General features: G+C 51.9%; 1 protein-coding gene across 6 annotated transcripts in view; it reads right to left on the bottom strand.

The window, feature by feature from the left end:
* Nucleotides 1-26,718, bottom strand: part of Nphp4 (nephrocystin 4) — an 81,748-nt gene that overhangs the window by 40,483 nt on the left and 14,547 nt on the right. For 4 of the 6 annotated variants that reach the window (XM_057784064.1, XM_057784063.1, XM_057784065.1 and 1 more), the window contains exons 4-10: nt 22,293-22,465; nt 21,190-21,254; nt 19,780-19,935; nt 16,389-16,525; nt 14,154-14,335; nt 13,442-13,568; nt 6,209-6,391 (exon numbers count right to left, since the gene is read on the bottom strand). In XM_057784064.1, the coding sequence (XP_057640047.1) occupies nt 6,209-6,391; nt 13,442-13,568; nt 14,154-14,335; nt 16,389-16,525; nt 19,780-19,935; nt 21,190-21,254; nt 22,293-22,465 (1,023 nt within the window). Of the gene's footprint in view, nt 1-6,208; nt 6,392-6,684; nt 6,782-9,312; nt 9,327-13,441; nt 13,569-14,153; nt 14,336-16,388; nt 16,526-19,779; nt 19,936-21,189; nt 21,255-22,292; nt 22,466-26,718 lie in introns of those variants that run through there. The other 2 variants (XM_057784069.1, XM_057784068.1) reach the window with 2 other exon arrangements.

A 26,718-nucleotide genomic window follows, 5' to 3' on the forward strand; every position in this document is an offset into this window, starting at 1 on the left:
TTGAGTCGTGTCCTATTACACTGTTGCACCACAGCCCATCAGTCCGTCCGTCCGTCCGTCCGTCCATCCATCCATCCATCCACTCACTGGGAACAAGTGGCTAGCTGCCAGTCTGCTGACTGTCCATGGAGGTGGCACAAACAGTGGTCTGTGAACGATTCTCATTTCTCTGGGAATCAGCTGCTAGAAAGCGACTCTGTAGACGCTACATTTTGTAAGAATTAAAATAAAAATTCAAAAAAAAACCCTGAGCTATAGGGACTAGAGAGATGGTTCAGCAGTTAAGAGCATTGGCTGTTCTTACAGAAGACTGGGGTTCAGTTCCCAGCATCTACAGGGTTTAAGCTGTGACAGTTTGAATCTGGAATGTCCCCCACAGGCTCATGTTCAGAGCGATCTTGAAGGCATGTGGATGGACCTTTACTGGGTGGGGCCTAGTTGTTGCAAATGGGTCACTGGGAGCGACCTTTGCCGATTATATCCACCCCCGACTCTGGCCAGCTCCTTCTACCTCCTGTTCTCCCAAGTGAGAGTCTGGATTAAATGCTCCCACTTCCATGCGCCACACCCTGCCTTCCCGCCAGGACACACTGTGGTCCTTCTGACACTGTGAGCCACAACAAGCCTTTCCTCCCTGTGTCTCTCTGATATTTTCGTTATAACAAAATTAATTGTAATTGATGTGGTATCTCAGTGTTAATGGTTTCTCTTAAGGTTTTAAATATAAATTCTCCTGGAGTGGTGGCACATGCTTGCAACCCAGAATTCGGGAGGTTGACAGGAAGGGTGGGGGGACACCACCAGCTTGAGGTCAGTGTGGGTAACACAGTGAGGCTCTTTCTCAAGTAAGTAACTAAATGAATTAAAGGAAAACTCTCTGGCATCGTTCCCTCTAGAGGATGGAATACAGGTGCTCTCATGGAGACCCAGGCTCCTGACATTACACTGTCTTATCCTATTGTATCTAAACACCTTAAAGACCTCACAGGATACAATGTAACTTCTGCCTCACCCTTCTGTATCTAAACACATTAAAGACCTCACAGGATACAATGTAGCTTCCGCCTCTACTGTATCTAAACACCTTGAAGACCTCACAGGATACAATGTAACTTCTGCCTCACCCTTCTGTATCTAAACACCTTAAAGACCTCACAGGATACAATGTAGCTTCTGCCTCACCCTACTGTATCTAAACACCTTGAAGACCTCAGAGGATACAATGTAACTTATGCCTCAACCTCCCACGAAGCCCACTCAGCCCTGATTTCCACTGTTCCTCACCCCATCTTCCATGCTTCCTTCTATCTAGGGAAACTTGTAGCTAATGCCACTCTGCTCTGAATTCCCTTCCTCCAGCTCACTGGGGAAGGTACTACCTGAGCTTCAGATGACTCTTGATGGGTACAGAATTCTGGGTTCCAAAACCTTTTGTTTTTCCACATGGGCCCTCATGGCTTCTAACAGGAACACAACCATCCACGTTTCCATCTCTCTGTGGGCAAGGAGCAAGTTTTCTACTTCTGCTCTTGATTCTTTTTCTTTGCTTTCAGTTCAGTGATCCAGTGTCTGGCCGAGGTTAAGTCCCACTTATCTCGGGGCTTTTGCTGAACTCCAGTCTCTTGCCCAGGGTTTCCTGTCCTGGTATCTTCAGAGGCATTTCCTGTACCAGGCGCTCTCCTGTCTCCTGGAACTGGGTGCTGACATGGGTGCCAGACTTTGGCACTGTCCCGCTGGTCAGCAGGAGAGCCCGGCCTGTGGCCACCAATCAACTCCCGCAGCTTGGGAGGCCCTTGCTCGGCTGACTGATCTTCAGGCTCACTGACTCATCAGCATCCACCCAGCCACAGCGCACATCTTGTGAAGATTTTACCTTTGCTGCTCTTCAGTTCTGAAATTCCCATCTTGCTCATCTCTGCGTCTTCTCTCTCTTCTCGGTGGTGCTAGGGCCTGTGGGCCTGGGCGTTTTAAGGTCTTTGATCATCAACCTTTCACCATCTCAGTGTTGCTGTCTACCAAAAGCCTTTTCTCTACCTCGGCTCCTGGCATACAAAATCATTTAGATTATATTGCACTCGTTTTAAAGATTACATTGAGTCTGTTATCTTTGCATGAAGAAAGAACATTGACACTATGCGCCAGGGGGCTCAGGTCCCAGCTTCTGACCACAGTTCCTCTGGGCAATGGTGTCCACATGAGTGCTCAAAGTCTGCACCGTGCCATAAGATCTGCTGTCCATGCTCCTCCAGGGGGCAGCCCCAGGACTGGATAGTGTCCAACCCACACACACAGCTCAGGTCTCAAACTCCTCGGCCTGCTGATAAGGTCAGATCCACATCGCAGCTCGGAATAAGTAACTTCACAAGCTGCTTCCAAGCCACTCCCCTGTGAGCATGGCCCCGTTCCTGGGCACCCTTCGACTTTCCAACCAGGTCTGGTGTGTGCACGTACCTGAGGCTGGGTGATTGTAAAAAGGGCTGGAGTGCGGGAATGGCGAATGTCTTCATCGGTCAGCTCAGGGACTCCGGGCCTGATGTCTACAATTGATAAACTAATAGCACAGAAAGCATACTATTTCCAAATTAAAGGTAAATAACTATAAATCCTAACTAGGAACTGAAGGTGCTGGCTTCTGGAGATATAAATACTTTTGAAAGAAAAGGACAAGAGCTGGGCAGGAAGCACAGCCACGAGATGTTACCTCACTTCACAGCAAACAATAAAACAACTTCTCACGATGAACCCTAAACATGCTTCCCAGAGACAATGCTGTATTTCCAGTGTCGCCATTTTCCTTGACTGGCAGCTGCTGTTCCTGTTCAGCTGTGAGTTCACGGGCTCAGGGACGTTCTTCCCAAGTCTCACTGTTCATATTCAAAAGACAGTCACTGAACAAGGGACGGGCTGTGGAGCTGGCTGGTGAGGGCCCAGGTGAAGCACAACTTGATTCCAGCTGACCTCACTTGGCCGGTGTCGGAACCACCAGGAAAGAAGATGAAGAAGGTGCTCTTCTCGCACAGGAGTGGAGACAGGGCCGCCACAATTCACCACCCCTACCCACTCTGTCTGCTCACAGTGCTGACCCTCCACCACAGTCAACCAGGGCTGTCTATAGACACTTCGGCTGCCACAACTGGGGATGCTACTGACATCTAGTGGCGAAGATGGGGATGCAGCCAACCACACTCTAGAGCAGACAGTCTCAGCAAAAAGTTGCTGGCAGAAATGTCAGCAGTTCTGGGATTGAGAAATGGAACTCAGATGTGGCGTTCTTCATGGAGAAGGGAAATGTCTGGCACGTGTGTCGCCAAGCAAGTCAAACTTTCAAAATGTGTGTGCCTGACACAGTTCACACACTCAAAAAGGGAAAGGCAACAAAGTGGCGAGATAAGCTGTAAACAGGACAAACATTAACACCAGACTCCGAGAAAAACGAGACAGAGAGACAGCCACACAGAGAGAAAGACACACAGAAAGACACACGCACACACACACACGCACGCACACACACACAGGGGCATATAACCACACAGAAACAGAGAGAGACACATCCATAGGGGAGGAGGGAAGGAAGGAGATGATCTAAAAGATGGAGAGAGGGAGAATGGTAATGACTTTGAGATTTCTGGCGGTGATTTCATAATAGGGGCTTGGACTAGACCATATGAAAACGCAGCAAAACACGGACCCATGAGAGACATTGCTCATAATAAGGGAACAGCACGTCAGCTGCCCCTGATGCGGGTCCCCAGAGCATCAGTCAGATGGCCAATAACAAGACTGGAAACAATTGCTGTAGCTAGAGTCAGCACACGAGTGACACTGTGAAATGACAGGTACGGCCCTTTACCTGAGAGAGAGGAAATGAGCTTAAAGGCTCCGCACACTGCTGAGACAGACACATTACAGGCACCACAGAATGGGAATGGGGGGTGGGGGTGAGACAGAAACATTACAGGCACCACAGAGGGGAGCAGGGGCAGGGGGTGAGACAGGCACATTACAGGCACCACAGAGGGGGGGTGTGGAGTGGGGGTAAGACAGACACATTACAGGCACCACAGAGGGGGTTGGTGGTGGGGGTAAGACAGATACATTACAGGCACCACGGAGGGGGTTGGTGGTGGGGGTAAGACAGGCACATTACAGGCACCATGGAGGGGGGTGGGGGGGTGAGACAGGCACATTACAGGCACCACGGAGGGGGGTGGGGGTGGGGGTAAGACAGACACATTACAGGCACCATGGAGGGGGACGGAGGGATGAGACAGGCACATTACAGGCACCACACGGAACTGCAGGAGTCAGGGGCTGCCATAGCCTAGAGGGCCAAGATGGACCCCAGACACTGGCCAGAGGCAAGTCATAGTTCCAAAACTGTCCATGATGCCCTGGGTCAGTGGACTTAAATGACCACAACCTGGGCAGGGCAGCCAGGACAGGACAGCCAGGACAGCCAGGACAGGACAGCCAGGACAGGACAGCCAGGACAGGACACCCAGGACAGCCAGGACAGCCAGGACAGCCAGGACAGGACACCCAGGACAGCCAGGACAGCCAGGACAGCCAGGACAGCCAGGATAGCCAAGACAGCCAGGACAGCCAGGACAGCCAAGGCAGCCAGGGTGACACACACAACCTCCAGCCTCTCCTGGCCTTACTGGCTTTCCAGGTTGGAACTCAGAGAATATCACAGCTGAGCTGGTTTCTTCATCTGAGAATCCGCTGTGGACCAGACACCCTACGTCCAGCCAAGAGGGGCATGGTCCAGAGTGACCCTAAAGCCCAGCCAAGAGGGGCATGGTCCAGAGTGACCCTAAAGCCCAGCCAAGAGGGGCATGGTCCAGAGTGACCCTACGTCCAGCCAAGAGGGGCATGGTCCAGAGTGACCCTAAAGCCCAGCCAAGAGGGGCATGGTCCAGAGTGACCCTAAAGCCCAGCCAAGAGGGGCATGGTCCAGAGTGACCCTACGTCCAGCCAAGAGGGGCATGGTCCAGAGTGACCCTAAAGCCCAGCCAAGAGGGGCATGGTCCAGAGTGACCCTAAAGCCCAGCCAAAACCTAGTTCTCGTGCCACGAGCCCTTCTGGCAAAAACTATGTGACATCCTCCTGAGGCACAAAACACGGACACAAGCAGAGGAGAAACCCCGCAGAGTGTACACAGAGTGTGCACAGAGTGTGCAAAATGGTTCGTCCGGCAAGGCCTCCAGAGGTGCAGAGATGAAGAAGGGTCAGCGGACCCAGGAGCCAAACTGGCCTAACCACAACTCAGCGAGCACTGAGGGCTTATCCAGGACACAGGGGAGGTTTGTTCATGAAATGCTAGAAGCATACTAGTCAATTTGTAGCGTTAAATAAATAATTAAATAAATGTAGACTCGGTGGGTAAAGCGCCTCTGAGAAAGTGTGAGAACCCCAGTTCAATACTGGTGGTAGGAGGGGAGACAGGTGGATCCCAGGGGTTCACTATCCAGGCATGCTAGCTCCAATCAGCAAGTCCCAAGTTCAGTGAGATTCTGTGTCCAAAAATAGGATGGGGAAGTATACTGGAAAAAATTCCTATGTCCACTGCTAGCATCCACATGCATTCTCATGGGTGACTACACCCAAATATCACACACATATACACACACATACACACAAACACACACACACTTACACATACACACAAACATACACAAACACACACACATACACAAACATACACACATATACACACACATACACACAAACACACACACACTTACACATACACACAAACATACACAAACACACACACATACACAAACATACACACACATACACACAAACACACACATACACACAAACACACACATACACACACATACACACGCTCTCACACAATGTTAACTGTTGGCATCCATATGAACTCTCATGGGTGACTACACCCAAATATCACACACACAAACACACACACACTTATACATACACACAAACACACACACATATACACACATACACACAAACACACACATACACATACATACACACACATACACACAAACACACACATACACACAAACACACACACATACACACACACACATACACACGCTCTCACACAATGTCAACTGTTGGCATCCATATGCACTCTCAAGGGTGACTGTACCCAAATATCACACACACACACACACACACAAATGAACTTGCTAGAAGCATATGAGAATCACACCTACTTAGTACTTACCTCCTCAGAGCTCATGCTAGCTGGAGGCACCTTATAGACCAAACAGTGTGAAGGGTTGTGCTGGATCCCACCCTGAAGAGGCAGTGTCACCTTTCCTGGGGTTACTTCCGGCTCAGGGTTCCAGACAGCCCAGCGAACCATGTGCATGCATGCCAAGTTGGAGAGAGAGGTGGACGAGGCTGCCTGGGAAACAAAGCACAGCCACAGGAGTTAGCACAGCAGTCACCGAGTGGGAAATCAGTGGTGGGGTCACACACAGCCTAGTTAGGGCTGAGAGCTAGACTTCAAACTGTGTAGACCAGCAGGGCTGGTCCTTCCCCACAGTCAGGCTTCAGAGGGTGGGACTAGGTACTGCCATGTTCACATCCCTGTCAGTGTTTATGGGGTCTGGATTCCTGGCCACTGGGTGAGGAAAAACAACAACAACAACAACAACCTGAAGTATAAGCAAAGAATCCAGAGAGTGGGAACCTTACCATCAGATTCTGCCACACGGGAAAACGCCTGCTTCCACCCTGCCCCTGACTTCCACCCTGCCCCAGCCTCCACGCTACCCCTGCGTGGGCAGGACAGATTTTGGAAGGTGCTGGGTAGCTGCAGGGCGTCAGTTGGCACTGGTGACAGATCCAAGCCTCTCAAAGTACAATCACTACACATGGAGCCAGAACACTCGCCAATAAAACAGCCTAAACTCAGAAGTGGCTGGATGGCTTCTGTAAACGCAGTCGCTCAAGGCGGGATCAAAAATAAAACAGGCATCCAAGCATCCGTGCGATCAGTGCGACGCCTTCTGGCTTCGTTTCTCAAATTAGGTGATCCTGACATCTAATTTTCCAATTTCACGGTTCTCTGTGGCTGTTTGGTCCTCAATCAATATAAACCTCTTGCGTGTGGAGTATCTGTCAGTTAGATCAACACTCGCTTCTCCTCACTTTTGCCTTTAACAGCGAGGGATGATTTGTGAGCTACTGATCACTTCTGAGACCCCGACATGATAACTGGGAGCTGGTGGCAGCCGGTTCCACACATGCGCCTGTCTCCTGCAGGCAGCCCAGAGGCTCCTGCTTCAGGCCCTTCCACAGTCCTTACTGCTGGGGCCAAGCACATGCACAGAGCAAGCGTGGCCACTCATTGGGGTCCCCTGGCCACAATTTTTTTGGTTAGGATTAAAGGCTGGCTGGTACCATAGTGCAGCCCTGCATCCCAGCTACACAGGAGGCAGAGATAGGGGGACTCTGTGAGACAAGGAGTTCAGGGGCAACCTTGGTGACACGGGATGACCACAACTCAAAAGGAAAAATAAAAATGGTGACTGGCTTTATTATTTCTTTTCCTGCCAAATTTAGATCAGAATTAGAATCCATGCATCCTCAAAAGAAAGAGAGAAGCCCAAACTGCTTTGAAACAAACAGCTTTCCTTTAGCTATAAAAAAGCCAAAGGGGCACGGAAGGGCTTATGAGCCAGGGTTTGCTGTGGAACTGAAGTCAGCAAAGCCACGGGCAGAATTCTGACACCGCCCCCCCCACAGATGCTACCGCCCAGAGTCCCAGTGGTGGGCTGAGTGGTGGCTCATGGTACATCTGTCCCATCCTGCTCCCTGGAGCATGTGGTTGCGCAGATGCGATTAGCATTCGTGAGATGAGCTCATCCCGGGGTAGCTGAGCTCCCTGGAAGTGGATGACAAGTCTGGGAAGGGCTCTCGGATGGAGCCAGAGACATGCAGGGATGGAGACAGCAATGCGCTCGTCCTTGTAATCCCAGATCTGGGAGGTAAGATACAGGGGTCTCTGCGGCTTGCTGCCCTGCCAGCCCAGCCATTGGAGTTCCAGTTCCTACACACCCACGCATGCATGTGTATGCACACACACACAGACACACAGAGACACATACACACACATCAAGTCACAGCTAGCATCCCAGGAATGACAGTCAAGGAGTCCTCTGCAAGCAAAGCACAGTGACTTAGGAGGTCATCAAACCTCTAAGGGAGGTGACAAGAAAGCGTGGGCACTGTGAAGGCCACTGCAGAGTCCACAGTTCAGACCCCAGCCAGGACCCTGAGCAATCTGTCTCATGGTGGGAGGGGAAGGCTCTGTCCTTTGAACTCTAACACAGAACCCACAGAACCAGGCAAGCAGTATAGGAGGTAGAACCTGGGGCTCACCGCCCGCCCTCCCAGACTCGAACCCACAGCTAGAGAGCAGCCGTGAGACCCAGATAGTATAGGAGGTAGAACCCAGGGCTTACAGTCCACCCACCCAGACGCGGACAGCCTAAGTCCAGAAACCACTCCTCCAAAAGGACCTGAGTTCTGGGCCATTGAGGTGAACCTCACAAGGCTGAGGCCCAAGGTGACGAATACTGGAAACAGGAAGTGGTGGCATGAGCCTCCACCCCTCCTCCCTGCCAGCCCTCCAGCAGAGGGTCCGCACCAAGTAGCATCAATTGCACGCAGCATCCTAGCACAGATGAGAGGCGCAGTGGACTTGGCAGCCACTGCCAGTTAATTCCCTTCACACGCATTCACAGGGGCAAGGGAAGCCTAACGGCCCGTATTAACATCATCTGCTCCCCCATGTATGACCTGGCCTACGAGATATCACTAAGACTCACAGGGATCGTTTATTAGGCAACATTTTCAGCTCATTCAACTAAGCACAGTGGTTATGTTTAGCCATACACATGAGCAGTGAAAGCAAGTTCCACGGCCTAGAACAACCCTCCTGATCAGCTAATGGGATAGCAAAACTCTAACTCCTTTGTCGGCCTGTCGGGGCTGAAGAAGCCAGAGAGGTTGTCCTGGTTGCAGAGGTGACCGTGAGGTGATGGTGTGGCCGCCACCCATCTAGGAAGCAGCCGCATGGGCAGCACTGGGCCCTGGCTTCTGCTTCCCTTGGAGAGCCTGTCCAGCCTCCTCCTGTTCCTTCTCCCTCTCCGGTGAGGTCCTGTGGGCTAGCACCCCCTCCTGTGGCACTGGTCCTCCACAGGGTCTGCTGAAGCAGCACCCTGATGACAACTTCATCCCTGATACCTGAAATCAGGCCACAGGAGGTATAAGGAGGGGCCGTCTCAGGCAGGGGCTGCAGGGGATGGGAAGACTCACCCAGGCGTTACCAGCTGAACGTCAAGGGAAGCAGGAGGGAAGAGAAAAAGGCTGAAGAGACAGCAGGACGAGCAGAAAAACACACGCACATGTGTACACACACAAGGATGGGCAGCAGGCAAAAGAGCCACACGTTAACAAAAGTGAAAGATCAGGACAGGAGGGTTTGATTGAAAGCCAGAGCTCTGCCGTGGTATCACCGTGGGGCCCCGGGTACCAGCTGCTCGACTCCACTCCTCCAGATGCAGAGTCTAACTTCAGTATGTGAGGATGCTTCACGAGACCTGGCCACCTACTCAAGACTATCCACACAAGCACCACAGGCACGGTAGATGTAAAGGACAGAAATGCCACATGCAGAACACCAGCATGGAAAACAAAATGTCCATGAACACATCTAACAGGAAGCAGTCAAAACCCACATCTGTAACTATAAAAAGTCACAAAACACAAACATAGCGGCTGGGGAGATGGCTGTTGAAGAAGCAAGAAGACAGGAGTTCGGGTCCCCACAACCCACAAAAACAGGGATGGATGTGGGGGCCTGTCTCCAGAGGGCATATAATAGAGATTCCAGGCAAGCTGACTAGCTAGCTAGCTGCATTGGTGAGTGCACTGGTCCACTTTGACACAAGCTAGTCCTCTGAGAGGAGGGAACCTCCACGGAGAAAATGACCCCTTAACATCAGGCTGCAGGTGAGCCCGTAGGGCATTTTCTTAATTATTAATTGATGTGGGGGTGGGGATAGTCCATTGTGGGTGAAGCTACCCTAGGCTTTTGTTTTTGGGTTTTGCAATAAAGTAGACTGAGAAACCCATAAAGAGCACGCCAGTAAGCCGCACCCCTCCATGGTCTCTGCATCAGCTCGGCTCCTGTCTTCAGGTTCCTGCCCTGTCTGAGTTCCTGTCTTGACTTCCTTCAGTGATGAACAGTGATGTGGAAGTGTAAATCAAACAAACCCTTTTCTCTAAGTTGCTTTAGGTCATGGTTTTCATTACGGCAATAGCAACCCTAAGACATTAAGCTCCTGCCTCAAAGGATAAGTGGAAAATGCTCAAGGAAGCCTCCAGACACAAATCCCAGACCCCCATATATGGGAGCACACACATGCAAACATGCATACACACATGCAAGTACAACACACACACATGCAAACATATATACACACACGCAAGCATACCACACACACATGCAAACATGCATACACACATGCAAACATGCATACACACATGCAAGCACACCACACACACATGCAAACATACATACACATATGCAAGCACACCACACACACACACACATACACACACAAAAACAGAGCTTTACTACAATGTCTGGCACAATGTGTTTGCACAGTCATGGGGGCAGGGCCACAGGTTCTTGGTCACCTGAGGTCCTTGGCTTTTCCTGACTCCAGGGAGATAAAATGCTCTCAAGGGACGCAGGGTTCAGAACCGTCACACAGGATGCAAAGGCGCTCTCCACAGACACACACTCTGAACAGTAACTGATAGAAAAGATGCTTTCAGAGGGGGCCCCAAATCAGTGTGAGGGACTGGAGTCAAGCAAGGGTCCTCTGGCTGCTGCAGCGCAGATAATCAAAAGGGCTTCTAATAAAAACACGGGCCCATCACAGAAGGACCTCAGGGCAGTCACTGGCTACAAATCTCATCTCGCCTAAAAAAGGAGACGAGAAGAAACGTGAGCTCTATGTTTAGCAAAGTCTCAGACTATACAGAGCAGAGGGAGCTACAAGCAGGCAGCTCTGGTACCCAGGGCTCCATCTGGCCTGAGTGAAGGCCACTCCCCCTGTTCTATGACAGTGATGGGATGGGGGGGGGGGGAGAACAGATGTAGATGAGGCAAATGCTCCAGGGCTTTCCGCCTGTGGATGAGCAGGACCCAGGCATCACCAGGGCCCCAAGCTGCAGTGAGAGGCCAGAGGCCGAGGACTCCATGGACCCAAACCAAACCCCAGTTAAGTTTGTGATGTTTAATTGCAATTCTCAACATGGTCAGATAAGGAAGCACCCGGTGGGGACAGGCAGATGGCTCAGCAGGTAAGGACACTGTGGCTTACTCTGACAGCCAGAGTTTGATACTGTGAAAGGGAAGAATCAGCTCCCAAAGCTGTTCTCTGACCTCCACACCTGTGCATGTGCGTGTGTTTGTGTGTGTGTGTAACACACACATGTACAAAATCAGAAATGAAAATTTAAAAGATACCTGTGGCCTTGAAATTAAAAAGAAAAAGATACCCCAAGTGAATTAACTGGGCAATTGATGGAGGAGTTAATTTTATTGGTTAAATAAAGAAAATTGTCTTAGCCCATTTGATAGGCCAAACCTTAGGTGGGTGGAGTAAACAGAAGAGAATGCTGGGAAAAAAAAGCTGAGTCAGGAGTCGCCATGATTCTCCCACTCCAGACAGACACAGGTTAAGATCTTCCCTGGTAAGCCAGCTCATGGTGTTACACAAAATATTAAAAATGGGTTAGATCAATATGTAAGAGCTAGCCAATAAGAGGCTGGAGCTAATGGGCCAGACAGTAATTAAAAAAATACAGTTTCTGTGTAATTATTTTGGGGCATAAGCTAGCCATGCGGGCGGCTGGGTGCCGGGGACGCAGCCCCGCCGCTCCTATTACAACAGGCAATGAGGAGACCTGCCCTGAATGTAGGCGTCACACGCACATGGGCTGGGGGCCAGACTGGATTTAAAAAGGGAAGGCAGCTGACTGCACATCCATCCCCCTACCCCCACCCATGCTTCCTGGTCCATTGATGTGAGCAAGCGGCCTCAAAAGCTCCTGAAGTCGCCCTGGCAAGCCACTGACACCACAATGCCTTTCCCACCATGATGGGTACCCTCGAACCAGTGTCAACCCTCACTTCCTCCCGTAGTGTCTGTCTTTAGGTATTCTGTCACTGCAAAAGTAATACAAAGATCACTCAGGTGACGGCCGGGAGTCGGCCCTGCCCACAGACCAGCACACACATGGCATGCACTCACCTCTCCGTTAAACCAAAGAACATCAGTAAATACACAAATAAGACAGCGGTGGGGCTGCGCTGTTGGGTGCTGGGTGCCCCTCCTTGGCCAGTAGAGCCTATGGACAAGGCTATGCCATGGGTAGATCTCACATAGCCCAGGCTGGCCTGAAACTTGTATACAGCTGAAGAAGGTCCTGAGCATCCGATCCTTCTGCCTCTGCCTCCCAAGTCACACTGGACAGGCTGGCACCTCACAGGCCTGGTTCTCCCACAGTCCACCACAACGGCCCACACCCACGCGCACCTGCACCACTCACACGCGCCCGCACCGCCCACGCACACCCGCACCACCCATGCGCACCTGCACAGCACATGTGAGGTAAAACGCCTGGTGATAAACAAGGCAGTAGGTGATAAGCTGTTCGCTAAAGTGACCAAGACTTGAGGTTGACCCCAGGAAGGCCCCGTGTGAGCAGAAGACACGGGAGTCGGGGCTCTGGCATCAGCAAAGGTGGAGAGCACAGTGGACGAGTGGGCTCCAATCCCCCCCCCCGCCCCAGGCTTAACTCCCTTCTTTAGGAAACTGGCCCGCGATGAAGCCCTCACCACAGTGTCCATCAATCTTCTGTTGCTTTAGTGCCAAATGATCTGATTTTCCAAACAGTAACTGAGTCTTAAGAGCAGCATGATCTGCTTCCCAGTGACTCTGTGCCCCATGTAAGCTGTCTACCCGCTCCACTTCTCTCAACAAAAACTACAAATTCTTACTTTTAATCCTGATATAGATACACGGAAAGTTCACTCTAAAAAGCCGCTTATCACTCATGCAGATTCGACCTTCCACTACACTTAACAGCAAATGAAAAATGTAGCAAGATGGCCTCGTTTTTCAAAATAATTACCGGCTCAATAATTATGAATTAGAGATGCTTTGGTGCATGAAGTTTTCTGGGCAGCATCCTACCATCGCAGAACGTCCAGTCCCCATGAAGATGATGAGGGCAGAAAGAGGCTGGTTCCTAGCCCCACAGGCTGTGCCGTTACCAAGGCTTTTAATGCAGAGAAGACACTGGTGCCCGCCAGTCCCCCTCGGCACGAAGCTAACTGCACAGAAGCTGATCCATAAAGGAGACTCACACTGCCGTCCGCTCCCGAGGGGCTGCTGAACACGTACTCCAGCTGGAAGACGATGGCAAAGGCCGGATGACTGACCATCTCCGGGAGTCGCAAGTGGCTTCTCAAAACTAGAGCCTGGTTTCCAGAGCTGGTCGGAAACACAAGCCAGGAGGTGTCAGATGTCAGAACGTGGGCTCCCTCCCACCTGTGTCCCTCCCCATGACGAGCAGCCGCATACCAGGGACTCCAGGACACAATGGGTCTGCTATGCTCAGCCTACAGTGGTCACTGCATTTACCACTAGCTCCACCTCCAGACTTGAGGAGGCAGCCTTCAGGGGAGACAGTCAAGTCACTGAGAGTGGCCACAGAGGCGAGGGAGCCCTGTGTGACAGCTGACCCCTGCGCGGCCTACAGTGATGTCTGCATGGGGCCCGGCACATGAGATTCAACAGAGTAAGATGTGAAACCTTTGGAAAAGAAACCCCAGGGCTGCTCCAGGAGGTGTGCGAGGGGCTCTTCAGGCCCTCGGCTGGAAGCTTCTAAAGCTCCAGCCCCAAAGTTGTCACAGCAAAAATAGCGGCTTTTCCTAAGTGCACAACCCTGAGGTTTTGCCTGATAGGTGTGACTGAGCAGAAGGGAAGAGGGGTGATGGAGAGGCACCCCACAGGGCAAGCCCACCCTGTACGCTCAACATCCCTATTTCACCTCAGCCCCTCAGCATGGGGAGATACCTGTTCTTAGAAGAGGCGCTGATTCTCCTGCTGAAGCTGGCCGAGCGTGTCAAGGCCACGTCCATCTCAGGTACAAGCACAACCACCTGGGGCCTGTGCACGAAGCCCAGGCCGTTGTGGACACAGACGTGCAGGCGTCTCTCCAGGACCTCTAGGGTACCGCCATCCAGCAGGCCGGCCCCCTGCAAGAGACACGGGATACAGAGAAACCGTCCTGCATGGCCATGAAGAGAGTGGCCAGAGGAGGTGGGGTGAGCCAAGACGAAGTCCACAAAGCTCCCAGGTGGACTGGCACTGAGTGTAAAAGAGTCTCCGTCCAGTGGGCAGGACACAGCAATGGCCACTGGCTTGAGCACACTGGGTACCCTATTACTCCCCAAGCAGTGTGGCCTTCCCCAGGCACATGGGGAATTCCTCATCAAACACAGACAGCTTAGCAAGACAACTTAAGATGCAGCAACCTCATACGCATGGACCTCAGATCCTTCTGGGAGCCTGGGAGCCACCTCCTAGAGATGAGCACCACAGTGATGGAGAGGGACCCAGGAGCAGAACACACCCCCAGGTTCCACTCTGTCCTTCAGGAGGAAGTGGGGTGGGAAGAGGATGCAGGCTCAGGCAACAAGTCACAAGCTGACAGAAATTGAGTCTGCCCCAAAGCCACGGCTAGACACCACAGACCTCCATCTTGGTAAAAAACGCATGGCACCCTAACAAATGGGCAAGTGTCCCTCCTGGCTTAGCGAGAAAGGCACGGAACCCTAACAAATGGACAGGTGTCCCTCCTGGCTTAGCGAGAAAGGCACAGAACCCTAACAAATGGACAGGTGTCCCTCCCGGCTTAGCAAGAACGAGCCTCAAGGTCAGAAGCACCTGCACCTGGGGAATTAGAGGTGTTTAAGCCTCTGTGTGCATCAAACTGCTACTGCCCACCACCCAAGCCAGGCCCACAGTCACAATGGTGGAGACTGCACATGCGGCGCAAAGGCTATGACCTGAGAGTGTCACTACCAGCTAATCCCAGTGTAACCTCCTGTAGCCTGAAGATCTTCTTCCCACTCAAGATTGATGTGCGATGCCCTTCCGTGTGCTGAGAATATGTTTTATTACCATTGGTTAGTAAAGAAGGTGTATTGACCTATGGCAGGGCAGAATATAGCTATGGCAGGCCACACTCTGACCACAGCTGGGACAGTTGGGAAACAGGAGTCCCCAACTGCAAAGGCATTCGGAGGCTCTCGCAGTACACAGAGCATCTGAGAGGACCTCTTGTCAGAGCAGCAGGGCCCAGAGCATGAGGCTGACTGGTCAGCAACAAGACAGGACCGGAGAGAGAACCCAGTGCATCCTGTGTGGGGGTGAGTGAGGCCCGAGCGAGGCCAACACGGGAGCTCGCGTGCTGCCTCACAACTACCACTTCAATGCCCCAGCCCAAGGTGATCCCCAAAAGCCACACCCAAGCACAAGAACAAACCCACGTGTTCAGAAGCAACAGACAAGATCGGAACAGGCTCCCAACAGAGGCTCTCGGGGGACGATAGGGCTGTGTCACACAGTTGGGCAGGACTCAGAGTGTCTTATGAGAGCACACCACTTACAGAAAACCACCATGAGGGGCCATCTTCAGCCACCTCCTCAAATGAGTCACCTGGCCTTGAAGGTCCTTGGTAGCTGCTAAGTGTCTTCTGTTTCCCTCATTTGATGAGGTAATTCGCTTTTAAAGGAAAACTATTTCACAATCAACAGGGAATTAACATCTGTGCTGCAGGCTATCAGTACCCCCTACAGAGTGGAGGGTCTGCTCAAGGTGTGGCCTGGGAAAATGGCCCCTCCTAGATGCACTTCATCTGGTGAGCCAGGAAGGGAAAGAAGTGCCCTCTTCAGCCAGGAAACAAAAGGGCAAAGGGTAGGACCAAGCCCAGGACCACATCTCCCAGGATGAACCCCACGACCAAGACCACAACTCCCAGGACAAACCCCTCCGACTGGGACCACACCTCCCAGGATGAACCCCCAAGTCCAAACCACATCTCCCAGGATGAAACCCCACGCCCAGGATCATACCTCCCAGGACGAACCTCCAAGTCCAGGATCATATCTCCTGGGATGAACCCCACACGCAGGACACCTCCCAGGATGAACCCCCACACCCAGCAACACCAAACATAGGTCATCCCAGCCCTGCCACAGGCGGCAGGATCAGGTTACACTACAGCAGGGTGAGACATGAGTTACCTCCCGGAAGTGGTCGCTGATGAGCAGTTCCAGAAGTTCCTCCTCAAACTTCTCCAGGGAGGGGTAGAGGGTGAAGAAGAGGTCATCTAAATGCCATGTGGTGGGCTTCTGGAAGCGGGGCTTCCTCAGGGCATCTCCTGGAGTGGGAAGAGGGCTCTGTTAACCTTGTTCCCGCCAGTCTCAGGCTGCTCAGACAGCACACCAGAACCTCCGCAGGGCTAGGCGGGCTGAACCAAGCTCACCCAGCACCTGCTGGCTCCAGCAAGACCACGCCGGCTCTGACTCACGCTGCTGACCTACCCTGCGTCATCTGAACCGTGCAGATATGTAAATGTCCCTGCTACAGACACAGGAAGAAACATGCCAACTGGTACCACAAGAAAATCCTCTGCCCTGACCCAGAAGTACCTCCTGGGGCTGCCTGGGGACAGGGGAGATGAGGATAGCCCTGGAGCAGGGCTCGGTGTCCATGCTGAAGGCAGGCTCCGGGCATGTTGTCTTCCTCAGTTCCCCAGAAGCAGCCAGCCACTTCCCACAACGCAGTGGAATCCGTCTGCTCCCATCTCCACCTCCTATGCTTTCTGAGATCACTTACACATTTATATCAAAGGTTGTGGAGGAAGAAATCACTGCCCTCAATGGTTCCCTGAGCAGTGAGGTGGTGCCCTAGCCCTAGGACCCGCTGTCCTGACGAGAGACAGAAAGGTTGCTGTGTGGCTGCTCCTTAGACGGTGTCTAGAAAGAAGGGCCCATGTGGTGGGCATGGAGGTCCCTGAGGCACGTCCAGCTATCAGGTCACTCCAAGCAGAACATTACAGCAAAGCAGGGCCAGATAATTCTATGGGAGAGAAGGAAAAGGAGGGGAGCTGGAGCCAGGAAAGAGGAACGTGAGAGACACAACAGCTCTCTTTCGACTCCCCGCTCTCTCCTCTCTACAGAGCAGACCACTATGTTCTGCGATTCAGTTTCTTATATGTCTGCATTATCTGCTTCTACAGAAACAAGAAGGGGAACACAGCAACCTCCTTGCCCTCACAAGGCTTACACTGCCTCGGACAGACGGTGGGTCAACTCTATGCCATGGAACATTCGAATGCTCAACAACCAGGCACAAGGATGAAAGACAAGCAGCCTGCCTGGCCTTGCACAGACTTCACTGCCAACAAGGGAAAGCCATGGCAGAGAATGACAGACAGACTGCCCAGGATCCACAGTGGGAAGAGAAGTCAAGCTCAAGCAGGCTACAAGGGAGACAGAATGAGGATGGGAGAAGAGGCTACCCCTTAATGTCTAGGAGCACAGGCAGGTGGAGGGCCTGGGACCAGAGCCCAGTGAGGAGCTGGGCAGAGATGCTGCAGCTCTGACAAGAGCCTCTCACATTGCTCCGCCAAACCACCTGAAGGCCGGTGACCAGAGCAGACCAGCCCGCAGGAGAAGGGTGGGGTCTGGCCAAAACCTTCACCTGCTTACTAGAGCAGGGAGTGTGACTGGAATGAGGGCAGGCTCAGGAAACAAGCTTGCACAGACCCTGACTCTCCATATGTGCACTTCTGATAAAGATCAAACCGGCCAATCCCAGGGGACTACTGTCATTCAGCAAAAGAGACTACAGGGCTCAGAAGTCTCCGGTGCCCCACCAGAGGCCAGTCTACCAACAGGTGTCATCCCAAAGGCTGGTGGTGTGGACCAAGTCCTGAGGTAAACAGGAAGTGTCTCCTGCACCACCTTACCTGAGAACTTTCACATGCGTGCGGCACACACCCAGGAATGAGGGGGAAACTGTGAGCCACAGCCTGAGGGCTGAAAAGCCATTTTGGTGAATGGTTGGTGGGCACATAGAGAACCTAAAAGCAGGGAGCGCCCTGGATGTGCTGCCGACGAGGACATCTTTCCAGAGCTGAGCAAGCCAACAACCTTGCCGTGAACGGGCGTTGTCACATGCATGGGTGTGACGGAAGAGAACAACACAGTTAAGACAATGGTGGGTGACAACCAAGACTTTTGAAGGGATCATCCTAGTACCACACACCCAGTCTTACATGGCAACAACACAGAAGAAGGCCACGAGTTGCTAGGGTGATGTGGGAGTCCCCTCTGTGTGCTGTGATTATCATTAATGAATAAAGAAACTGCTTTGGCCTATTGATAGGGCAGAACTTAGGTAGGCGGGAAAAACTAAATGGCATGCTAGGAGAAAGGAGGCAGAGTCAGGGAGAAGCCATGGAGCCACCGCCAGAGATAGATGTGCTGAAATTTTGCTGGTAGGCCATGACTTCGTGGCAATACACAGATTAGTATAAATGGGTTAAATTAATATGTAAGAGTTAGCCAATAAGAAGCTAGAGCTAAGGGGCCAAGCAGTGATTTAATTAATACGGTTTCTGTGTGATTATTTTGGGTCTAAGCTAGCCACACGGCCAGGAACCAACAAGCGGCTTCTCCAACACTAGGGAGCCAGGATGGTGACAGAGCCTGGTAGTCCTGGAAAGGGTCTGGGCTGGACAGGAAGTATGGTCCCTTGGCCAACCCCATCAAGGGCCCAGGGTCACGACCACAATCATGACCCTCTCGGCACAGAGGAGAGGGAGATGACCACAAGCACGAGATCCACAGTGGCAGGTAGAACCTTCTAGAAAAGATCATAGAGGACTAAGGAGGCTGGGCAGGTTTGGGAGTCTCTGTGTAGCAACCATCTCTGGGTCACATCTTGCGACACCATGGCTCTGGAACAAAGTGCCCGAGTCTCAAGCTTGGCTTTGTTGCCAAGCTGTTCCCCAGCCTTCAGGGGGCCAAGGCTAGGAGGAAGCTCTTCACTCATGGGCTGAAGAGACCACACAGCAAAGAGAGCAGAGGCCAGGAACACAAAGCTACTGGTAGCAGCTTTCTCTGCAGGGATGAGTGTGGACGGGAGGATGTCTAGTCTTACCAGGATTTGCCGAGTAAGGATTGTTAGTATAACTTCAAATCTTTACAATATAAAGCTGCTTAGTGCCCCTTCAACAACCCTCTTAAAAATGGTTACAGTGGTCAACTTTGTTATATGTATTTCAGTACAACCAATAAGTAGTCATGACAATGTCACTGATACGTGACCCAGGAGTGAAGGGAGCCAGTGACAGCGGTGTTCCCGGCACAGCCATGGAGACAGGAAGTGTGGATGCCACAGCACTTCTCAGGGAAAGATGCTGAGTAGGCTAGAGGCTGACACATTCACAACGGGACTGAGTGGTGAGTGTCACTGCCACCCGCTCTCCCACCACACCACCAGGCCACACGCTGAGCTAAGGAGCACGTGGGCAGCCCAGCCACCATCAGCTGTCAGGATGAGCCCAGATCCTCTGAGGTTTGAGCTAACCTAGACTCACAGTGGCCAGATCCAAGGGCAGCTTACCTGTGTCCCCGTGAGGAGGAAGGAGGCCAGGGATCTGCTGGAGACCAGACACGAGGAGATTCTCAGGGAGCAGGTGGAAGGCGGGCTCCAGGGGTGGGTGTGGCTTCAGGGTGTACTGCAGGCTACAGTTCTCCATCAGCGTCATGTGCTTGCTCTCTGTGGGAGGAGCAGCAGACAGGGGCTAAAAGCGAGAGTATTTCCCATCAAAGAGCTAAAACCCAGGAATGACAACAAGCACCATGAACAGACAGCTTGTTTCCTAAGGAATGACGTCAGACATGCCGCACACACCCGTCTTCACAATGGAATGCAGGAGGAATGCGCATTCCAGGCTAGGCCTGGCTATACACAGCACACCCTGTCTCAAGTTCCAGGCTAGGCCTGGCTACACACAGCACACCTTGTCTCGAGTTCCAGGCTAGACCTGGCTACAAACAGCACGCCTTGTCTCGAGTTCCAGGCTAGACCTGGCTACAAACAGCATGCCTTGTCTTGAGTCCCAGGCTAGACCTGGCTACACACAGCACGCCTTGTCTCGAGTCCCAGGCTAGACCTAGCTACACACAGCACACCTTGTCTCAAAATAACAAAAATAAAATAAAGGCAAAAAGGACCAAGCTGCATTCATTCTCTCTGTTGAAACTGAAACAAGATCTTGTCTCTCGGCTTTTGCTTGCACTGTGAGTGAGCGCATGCATGTGTGTATGGACGTGTGCACCTGGTGCAGGAAGATGGAGGCTAGAGGACACCTTGGGTGCTGCTCCTCAGGTTCCTTCCACTTTTTGTTTCACACAGGATCTCTCATGGCCTAGGATTTCACCAAGTAGGTTGGGCTGGCTGGCCAATGAGCTTACGGAGATCTGTCCGTCTTCATCTCCCACCTCTCTGCTGCTGGAAATATGAGCAGGTGCCAGCAGGTGCCACCGTGCCAGCTTTTTAGCTGGGTTCCAGGGACTAAGCATCTCCGTGGCTCTGTATGTGTTTCTGAGACAGTTTCACTGTATGTATTACTCAAACTGACCCTGGACTCCAAGAATGAAGGGATCCTCCTCCCTCAGCCTCCCAAGTGTCCAGGACACCACCACGTCCACTCCACAATCGTGAAGTTTAATTCTGACCAATTCAGTCTTTCTAGCCATAAAACCAGCTGTGCAGTTCCCAAGCCTGGCTAGGACAGGAAGATGCTCAAGCTGACTTTTAGTCACAGCCTTGCAGGCAGCAGGGCCCCACATGAGGCAGGTACCGGAGGGCAGGTCAGAGACAGAGAACCAAAGCCAGCCTGTATCAGAGGGGCCAGAACCACCGCACAGTCTGCTAGGCTGAAAGGGTTCAGACCGAGAAAGACAACTAGACAGAGCGAGACAGAGAGCGTGCAGGAAGTCACCTGCCAAGACCAGGCTAGGCTCTTACGTTCTATGGGATCCTGGAGGAGTGGGTGCAGAAGGGCTCTGGGGGTGCCATGATACAGCCTCAACCTGAAAGACAGAACCAAGAAACCATGTCAACGGCCCATCTCCTATGACCAGGACAGCCCCTGGGACCCTGCCTCCCAGAGCCTCTTAAATGTTGCTGGTCACATCTGCTGCAGAAACAGGGGTGGCTGAGGGCAGGGCCAGCCTGCCATGTCATTTTAAACACGCCTCACAGACCTGCAGCCCAAGGAGCAGGAAGCTAGAAAAAGGGCAGGAGAGATGGCTAGGTAGTCAAGGGCACTTGCTCACAACCACCTGAAACCCTATCTCCAAGGGATCTGATGTCCTCTTCTGGTCTCCATGGCGCACACACGTGCATACACACACACACACACACACACACGCACACACAATAATGATAATAATAATAATTTTAAGCTAGAAAGCAACACAAACAGCCTGACTGCGAAATCCCAGGAAGACACTGTCCAGCCCCGACTGGAGCGGCGTCTTTACCCAGGCATGGCATTCCCACGCACATCTGCGGGGTATATCTAGTCAACAAACTGGGCAGAAACTGCTCCTGGCATATTCTGGTGGTGGCCGAGGCACTGCCAGGAATCCTATAGTGTATAAGATGGTTCCACAGAAAAGAATGGCCAGGCCTGGGGGAGCAGCTCCCGCACTGAGAAACTCAGATCTAGAGGCGCAGTGTGAACGTGAACCCTGGTCGGAAGGACTACATAGAGCTTATCCGTCTTGATACATGCAGTCTCTAAACAGCCTGGTGTGTAGCAGGCCCTCGACTGTCACCTGCTGCCTCTTGTGCAGAGATGAGCGGGCAGCCTGCCTAAAATCCTGAAAATGGGCGGCAGATCAGGGCTTGGGCCTGCGGACAAACCCCATTCAACCCGACACGCTCAACCAAAGCTGCTTCTCACCCCACAGACAAGAGCGACTCCTTGACTAATTTAGAATTAGTACCACACACACACACACACACACACGTGTTATACAGATATTCTTGCAAACAAAGCACCCATGTACATAAAATAAAAATAATTAAATCTTTAAAGAGAGAGAGAGAAAAAAAGAAGGTACCGTTTGTCCTGGGCAGCAGAGGTGGGAGACTCCGGCTTATTGCCAAAGATGCGAAGAATTCCAAACCCACAGGACAGCACCTGCAGGGAGCCATCCCTCTTCCTGCCTTCAGCGACCACTTCCACCACGGCCACGATGTTCGGGTGGCTCAAGGTGGTGTGGAAGTAGAACGGCTGCAAGAGAGAAAGCGGAGGCTGCTGGCGAAGGCACCGACAGGCAAGGGCACACAGGCGTCAGGCTCCGCCCAGTGCCCTTGTGCGGGAGGAGGGCACAGCATCCCGACCAAACCTTCACAGGCTGGGGAGGTGCAAGCTTGGGACCTGGAGTCCCTATCTCAGAAGCCCACGTAAGTGCTAGGTAGGTGGGCAGCCACGTGTGACTCCAACCCTGGAGAGCAGAGATGAGATCCCCAGAGATAGCTGATAGCAAGACCAGCATATCAGTGTGCTCTGGATTTCACCGAGGGACTGTGCCCCAACGGGATGAGAGCCATCATCCCTTCCTTGTTCAGTTCAACGTACTTGTCTGGGGTTCAAACTGGCCAAGTCACATTCCCCTATCAACCTAAGGCAGCCAAAGGCACTCAGACACATGTATACACCCACACAAATCTGTGTATGCACAAATAAATATGCCTACACACACGCACACAACACACACACCACAAAACACTGATAGGCACAGTGGACCCGAGCCTCGGCCCACTGCACAGCATAGAAACTTGGGCCACATCTTGGCATGCTGACTCTCACCCTGCCTGATATGTATGTTTTATGGAGTCCCATTTAAGTGTGCTTCAATCAAGAACTCTTAGCCTTCCCTAAATTAAGAGAAGATCCAAAGCCCACAGCCAGCACCTCTCACAGTGAAAATCAGCTGAGATCTGGTTGGGAGGTGAGGGAGTTAGGCCCTTAGTAACATACATGAGGGCTTTATTTTTTTTAGACATGTGTATGGGGTGGGGGAAGGAGCAATGTGCACCCCGAGAAGCCGGAAGAGGGACTCTGATCCCCTGGAGCATGGTTGTGAGCCATGGGTGCTGGGAACTGAACTTGGGCCTAGTCCTATTAATCAATAAACCCATCTCTCCATTTTTGTTTGTTTTGTTTTGTGTGCTTTTTGAGACAGAGGCCTCAGCAGCCCACACCGACTTTAAATTCATGATGTAGCTGAGAAGGACACTGAACTCCTGACCTTCCTGCCTCCATCTCCCAAGTGCCAAAGAACAGGCTTGCACCCCAAGTATGGTATGATGTATTTTCATTAAAAGATCTTTGGAACCTAGTAGATATTAGTCAATTTCTTCTTAAAGGGCCTTCATTTATAACATTCCTATTCCCAAGTGCAAACGGAAATCTCTGGCCCCTGGGTGGGTGAAGGCATATAAGGGAAAGACTCGGGACAGCTGAGGCAAATCCATTTCCCTCTAACGTGAGAGCATGTGCATGTGTGCGCGCGCACGCAAGCGCACACACACCTCTGGTTTGGTTCAATGCATTTGTTTCCAGTTCTAATTGGCCACATCACAAACATAAGAGACAGAGGTGGAGCTAGGGGTTGGGTTTGCCAACCTCAGGGCCTCATGTCCTGGGCTGGCTTCCATATGCTGCCACCTTTCAGAGCCGGGGTGTCTGGCCGCAGCTGAGCACAAAGGCACCCCCTTCAGACAGCGCCAGGCATGGCAGAGGGTGACCAGTGCCATGGGATTGAAATTCGGGCTAACTCTCCTATTAAGTAGTCATTAGCATGGTGTCACCCAGAAAGTGGTTACTGTAATCATAGACTGTCAGCCGGGATAACAGAGGGACGCATTAAAACATCAGCCACGAACTATAAATCGTTATTCTATTATCTTTTATTGCAGAATGATGAAATAATGACCACTTAGAGCTGGCAGGTGGCAGGGCTGAGACGGAATTATGCGTCGGGCTCCCAGACGTGGCGGTTCGCAGAGCCTGCTGGGCTGCTGAGCCTGTCACAATCTCACCTGCATATTTACACCTGTACATACTGGTTTTGAGAAGACTGCCCTTTCTCTTTCGGCAGTAAAACAAACATTTAAATTTTCACAGGAAGCAGTCGGCATTGCCCAGCTTGGAGGTCACCTTGAAACTGCTCCACCTGAGCAGTGGGACCAGTGGGGGCCAATCCAAGCAAAGCACCGAGAACAAGCATACTGTACCACTTAGGCACCGCCTTTCATTGCCACCAAGACAACGGCCTTGGAAAAAAGAAGAGGGAAAAATGCCAAAACCAGAGCTTCCCCATCTTAGCCAGTCCCAGCATCTTTCAGCAAACACACTGAAAAGCCATCCAAGTTCAGGCACATGGGTCTCATTCCTAGCTAAGAATATGTTCTTTTCCAAACATCCAGTGTGGGGACCATGCTAAAGAGGCCATAAGGAGCCTGGAAAACACATCAGTCTTCAACAAATTCAAAGCACAAAGGCTTTATAAATGGCGGATTGGGCAACTAGGAAAATGCTTACATTGCTCAGGAGCCAAGAGCTTTGAGCAACTGGGGAAGCAAAAGCCTCTCAGAGATGGACACACGAACACATGCTCTTCTCCGTTCTTCTGGATCACCTGTGCCTAGGAGCACCCCCTGCCCTGACCACCCCAGCTTTCCAGCATGGTGCATAGGGGCACCCTCCACCCCCTCCACCCACCCCCCAACCGCCCCAGCTTTCCAGCATGCAAACGCTTGGGCAGAATCCCAGACAGCGCACAACTGACACCTGTGAGCAGCCCTCCAAGCCCGGGGAATTTAATTAACATAACGCCATACGTTTTGAGGAGAAAACTGTGTGTCAACTAAAACAGCATGATTAAAAGTCTGAGTCAAGCCCATCAAATCCCCTGTGGTGAAAGTCACGCCAACAGAAGAGAAGGCAGGGGCGCTCTCTCTCTCTCTCTTCTCTCTCTCTCTCTCTCTCTCTCTCTCTCTCTCTCTCTCTCTCTCTCTCTCTCACACACACACACACACACACACACACACACACACCGTGTCACAACTCTCTCATGAACAATGGCTCCTCCCTGGAGGGGTAAACAGATTAATAAATCATCCTGATGCCTTCATCTTCAGAAACAGACACCACTGCCCAGGGGCCAGGTTTCCATTTCTTGCCCACAATGACAGAACTGAAGACAGCTCTGACAGTGAGCCTCTAGGAAGCTTCACTCAGCATGCCCTGCTGACAGCTAAGCCAACCTGCTACCCATGCTCACGGGACCAGCAGAGAGCTGCAAAAAATTAAACCAGCATCGTGCAAAGAAGTAATTCAAAACAAGCCATTGGAGGTTTGAGGAGGTGGTTCCATGCATATGAGTTCTTGCCATGCCTGGGTTCCGGTCCCTAGCACCTAGGCAAAAAAGCTGCCACCTCCGGGCCAGAGTGGGCTCGGAGTGGATGGTGGAGATAAAAGGAGAACCTGATGACCCTCCCACTTACCCCTGTGCAACAGACACACGCACACGACACGCACATACACACACACACATGCTCACAAACATATATATACATACATACATGAATGCACACACAAACACGTGTGCACATACATACACACATATCACATACAAAATGCTTATGTGCGCACATGCACACACACATGTGCACATGCATGCACCACATACAAGCACATAGGCACACGTGTGCACGCATGTGCACACACAAACACATATGTGCACAAATGCACATGTACACACCGCATACAAACACACATATACACACATGCACACACATGTGTATACACATGCACTCTCACCCCATACCTGCACAACAATAATAACAACAAGCCTTTAATGCAGGACCTTCAGGCAAACAATCCACAAATGTGTTCTGCGGCTTCCATTACTGACTCTGCCTCAGCCTAGGCTCAGGTCTCCTGGCCTGTGGCCATCAACAATGACCACCCCAAGCTGGGCCAACTCTATGCAACCCACGCTCCCCTAAGACATTCACAGGCTCAGTCCTGAAGTTGGAAGCTGGCCCTGCCGGGAAGGTGTCATAATGGTAAAGTCAGCACAGGCCAGAGAGAGCAGCCCAGCCCTCCACGGGAGTGCTTCCAGAGGGGCAATGCAAACTTGAACCCTGGCTGGAAGGTTACACAGGAGCTTGTCAGTCTCTGTATGTTCAGATGGGTACGGTGGGTGCTCAAACACCATCTACCAGGGAACTTACCCCACTTCATGGGCAGCTGCCGGGATCGTCATGGCTCACACTCAACTGCACATCTCTGCAAACGGTGTGCAATGGTCACAGGGCTGAGTGACCCTCCTGAAACCCCAGCTTTGGCCCATGTGCAAACGGTAACAAACCTAGCACTTGGGCCCAAAGCTTGCCCTCCCTCCAGCTGGAGAGCAATTCCTTGGCTAACTTATAAAAGGGGGTGATCACACGCCACCAACCTAAAGCAAGAGA

The sequence above is a fragment of the Chionomys nivalis genome, chromosome 11 (assembly GCF_950005125.1).
Source record: "Chionomys nivalis chromosome 11, mChiNiv1.1, whole genome shotgun sequence".
Classification (NCBI taxonomy): Eukaryota; Metazoa; Chordata; class Mammalia; order Rodentia; family Cricetidae; genus Chionomys; species Chionomys nivalis.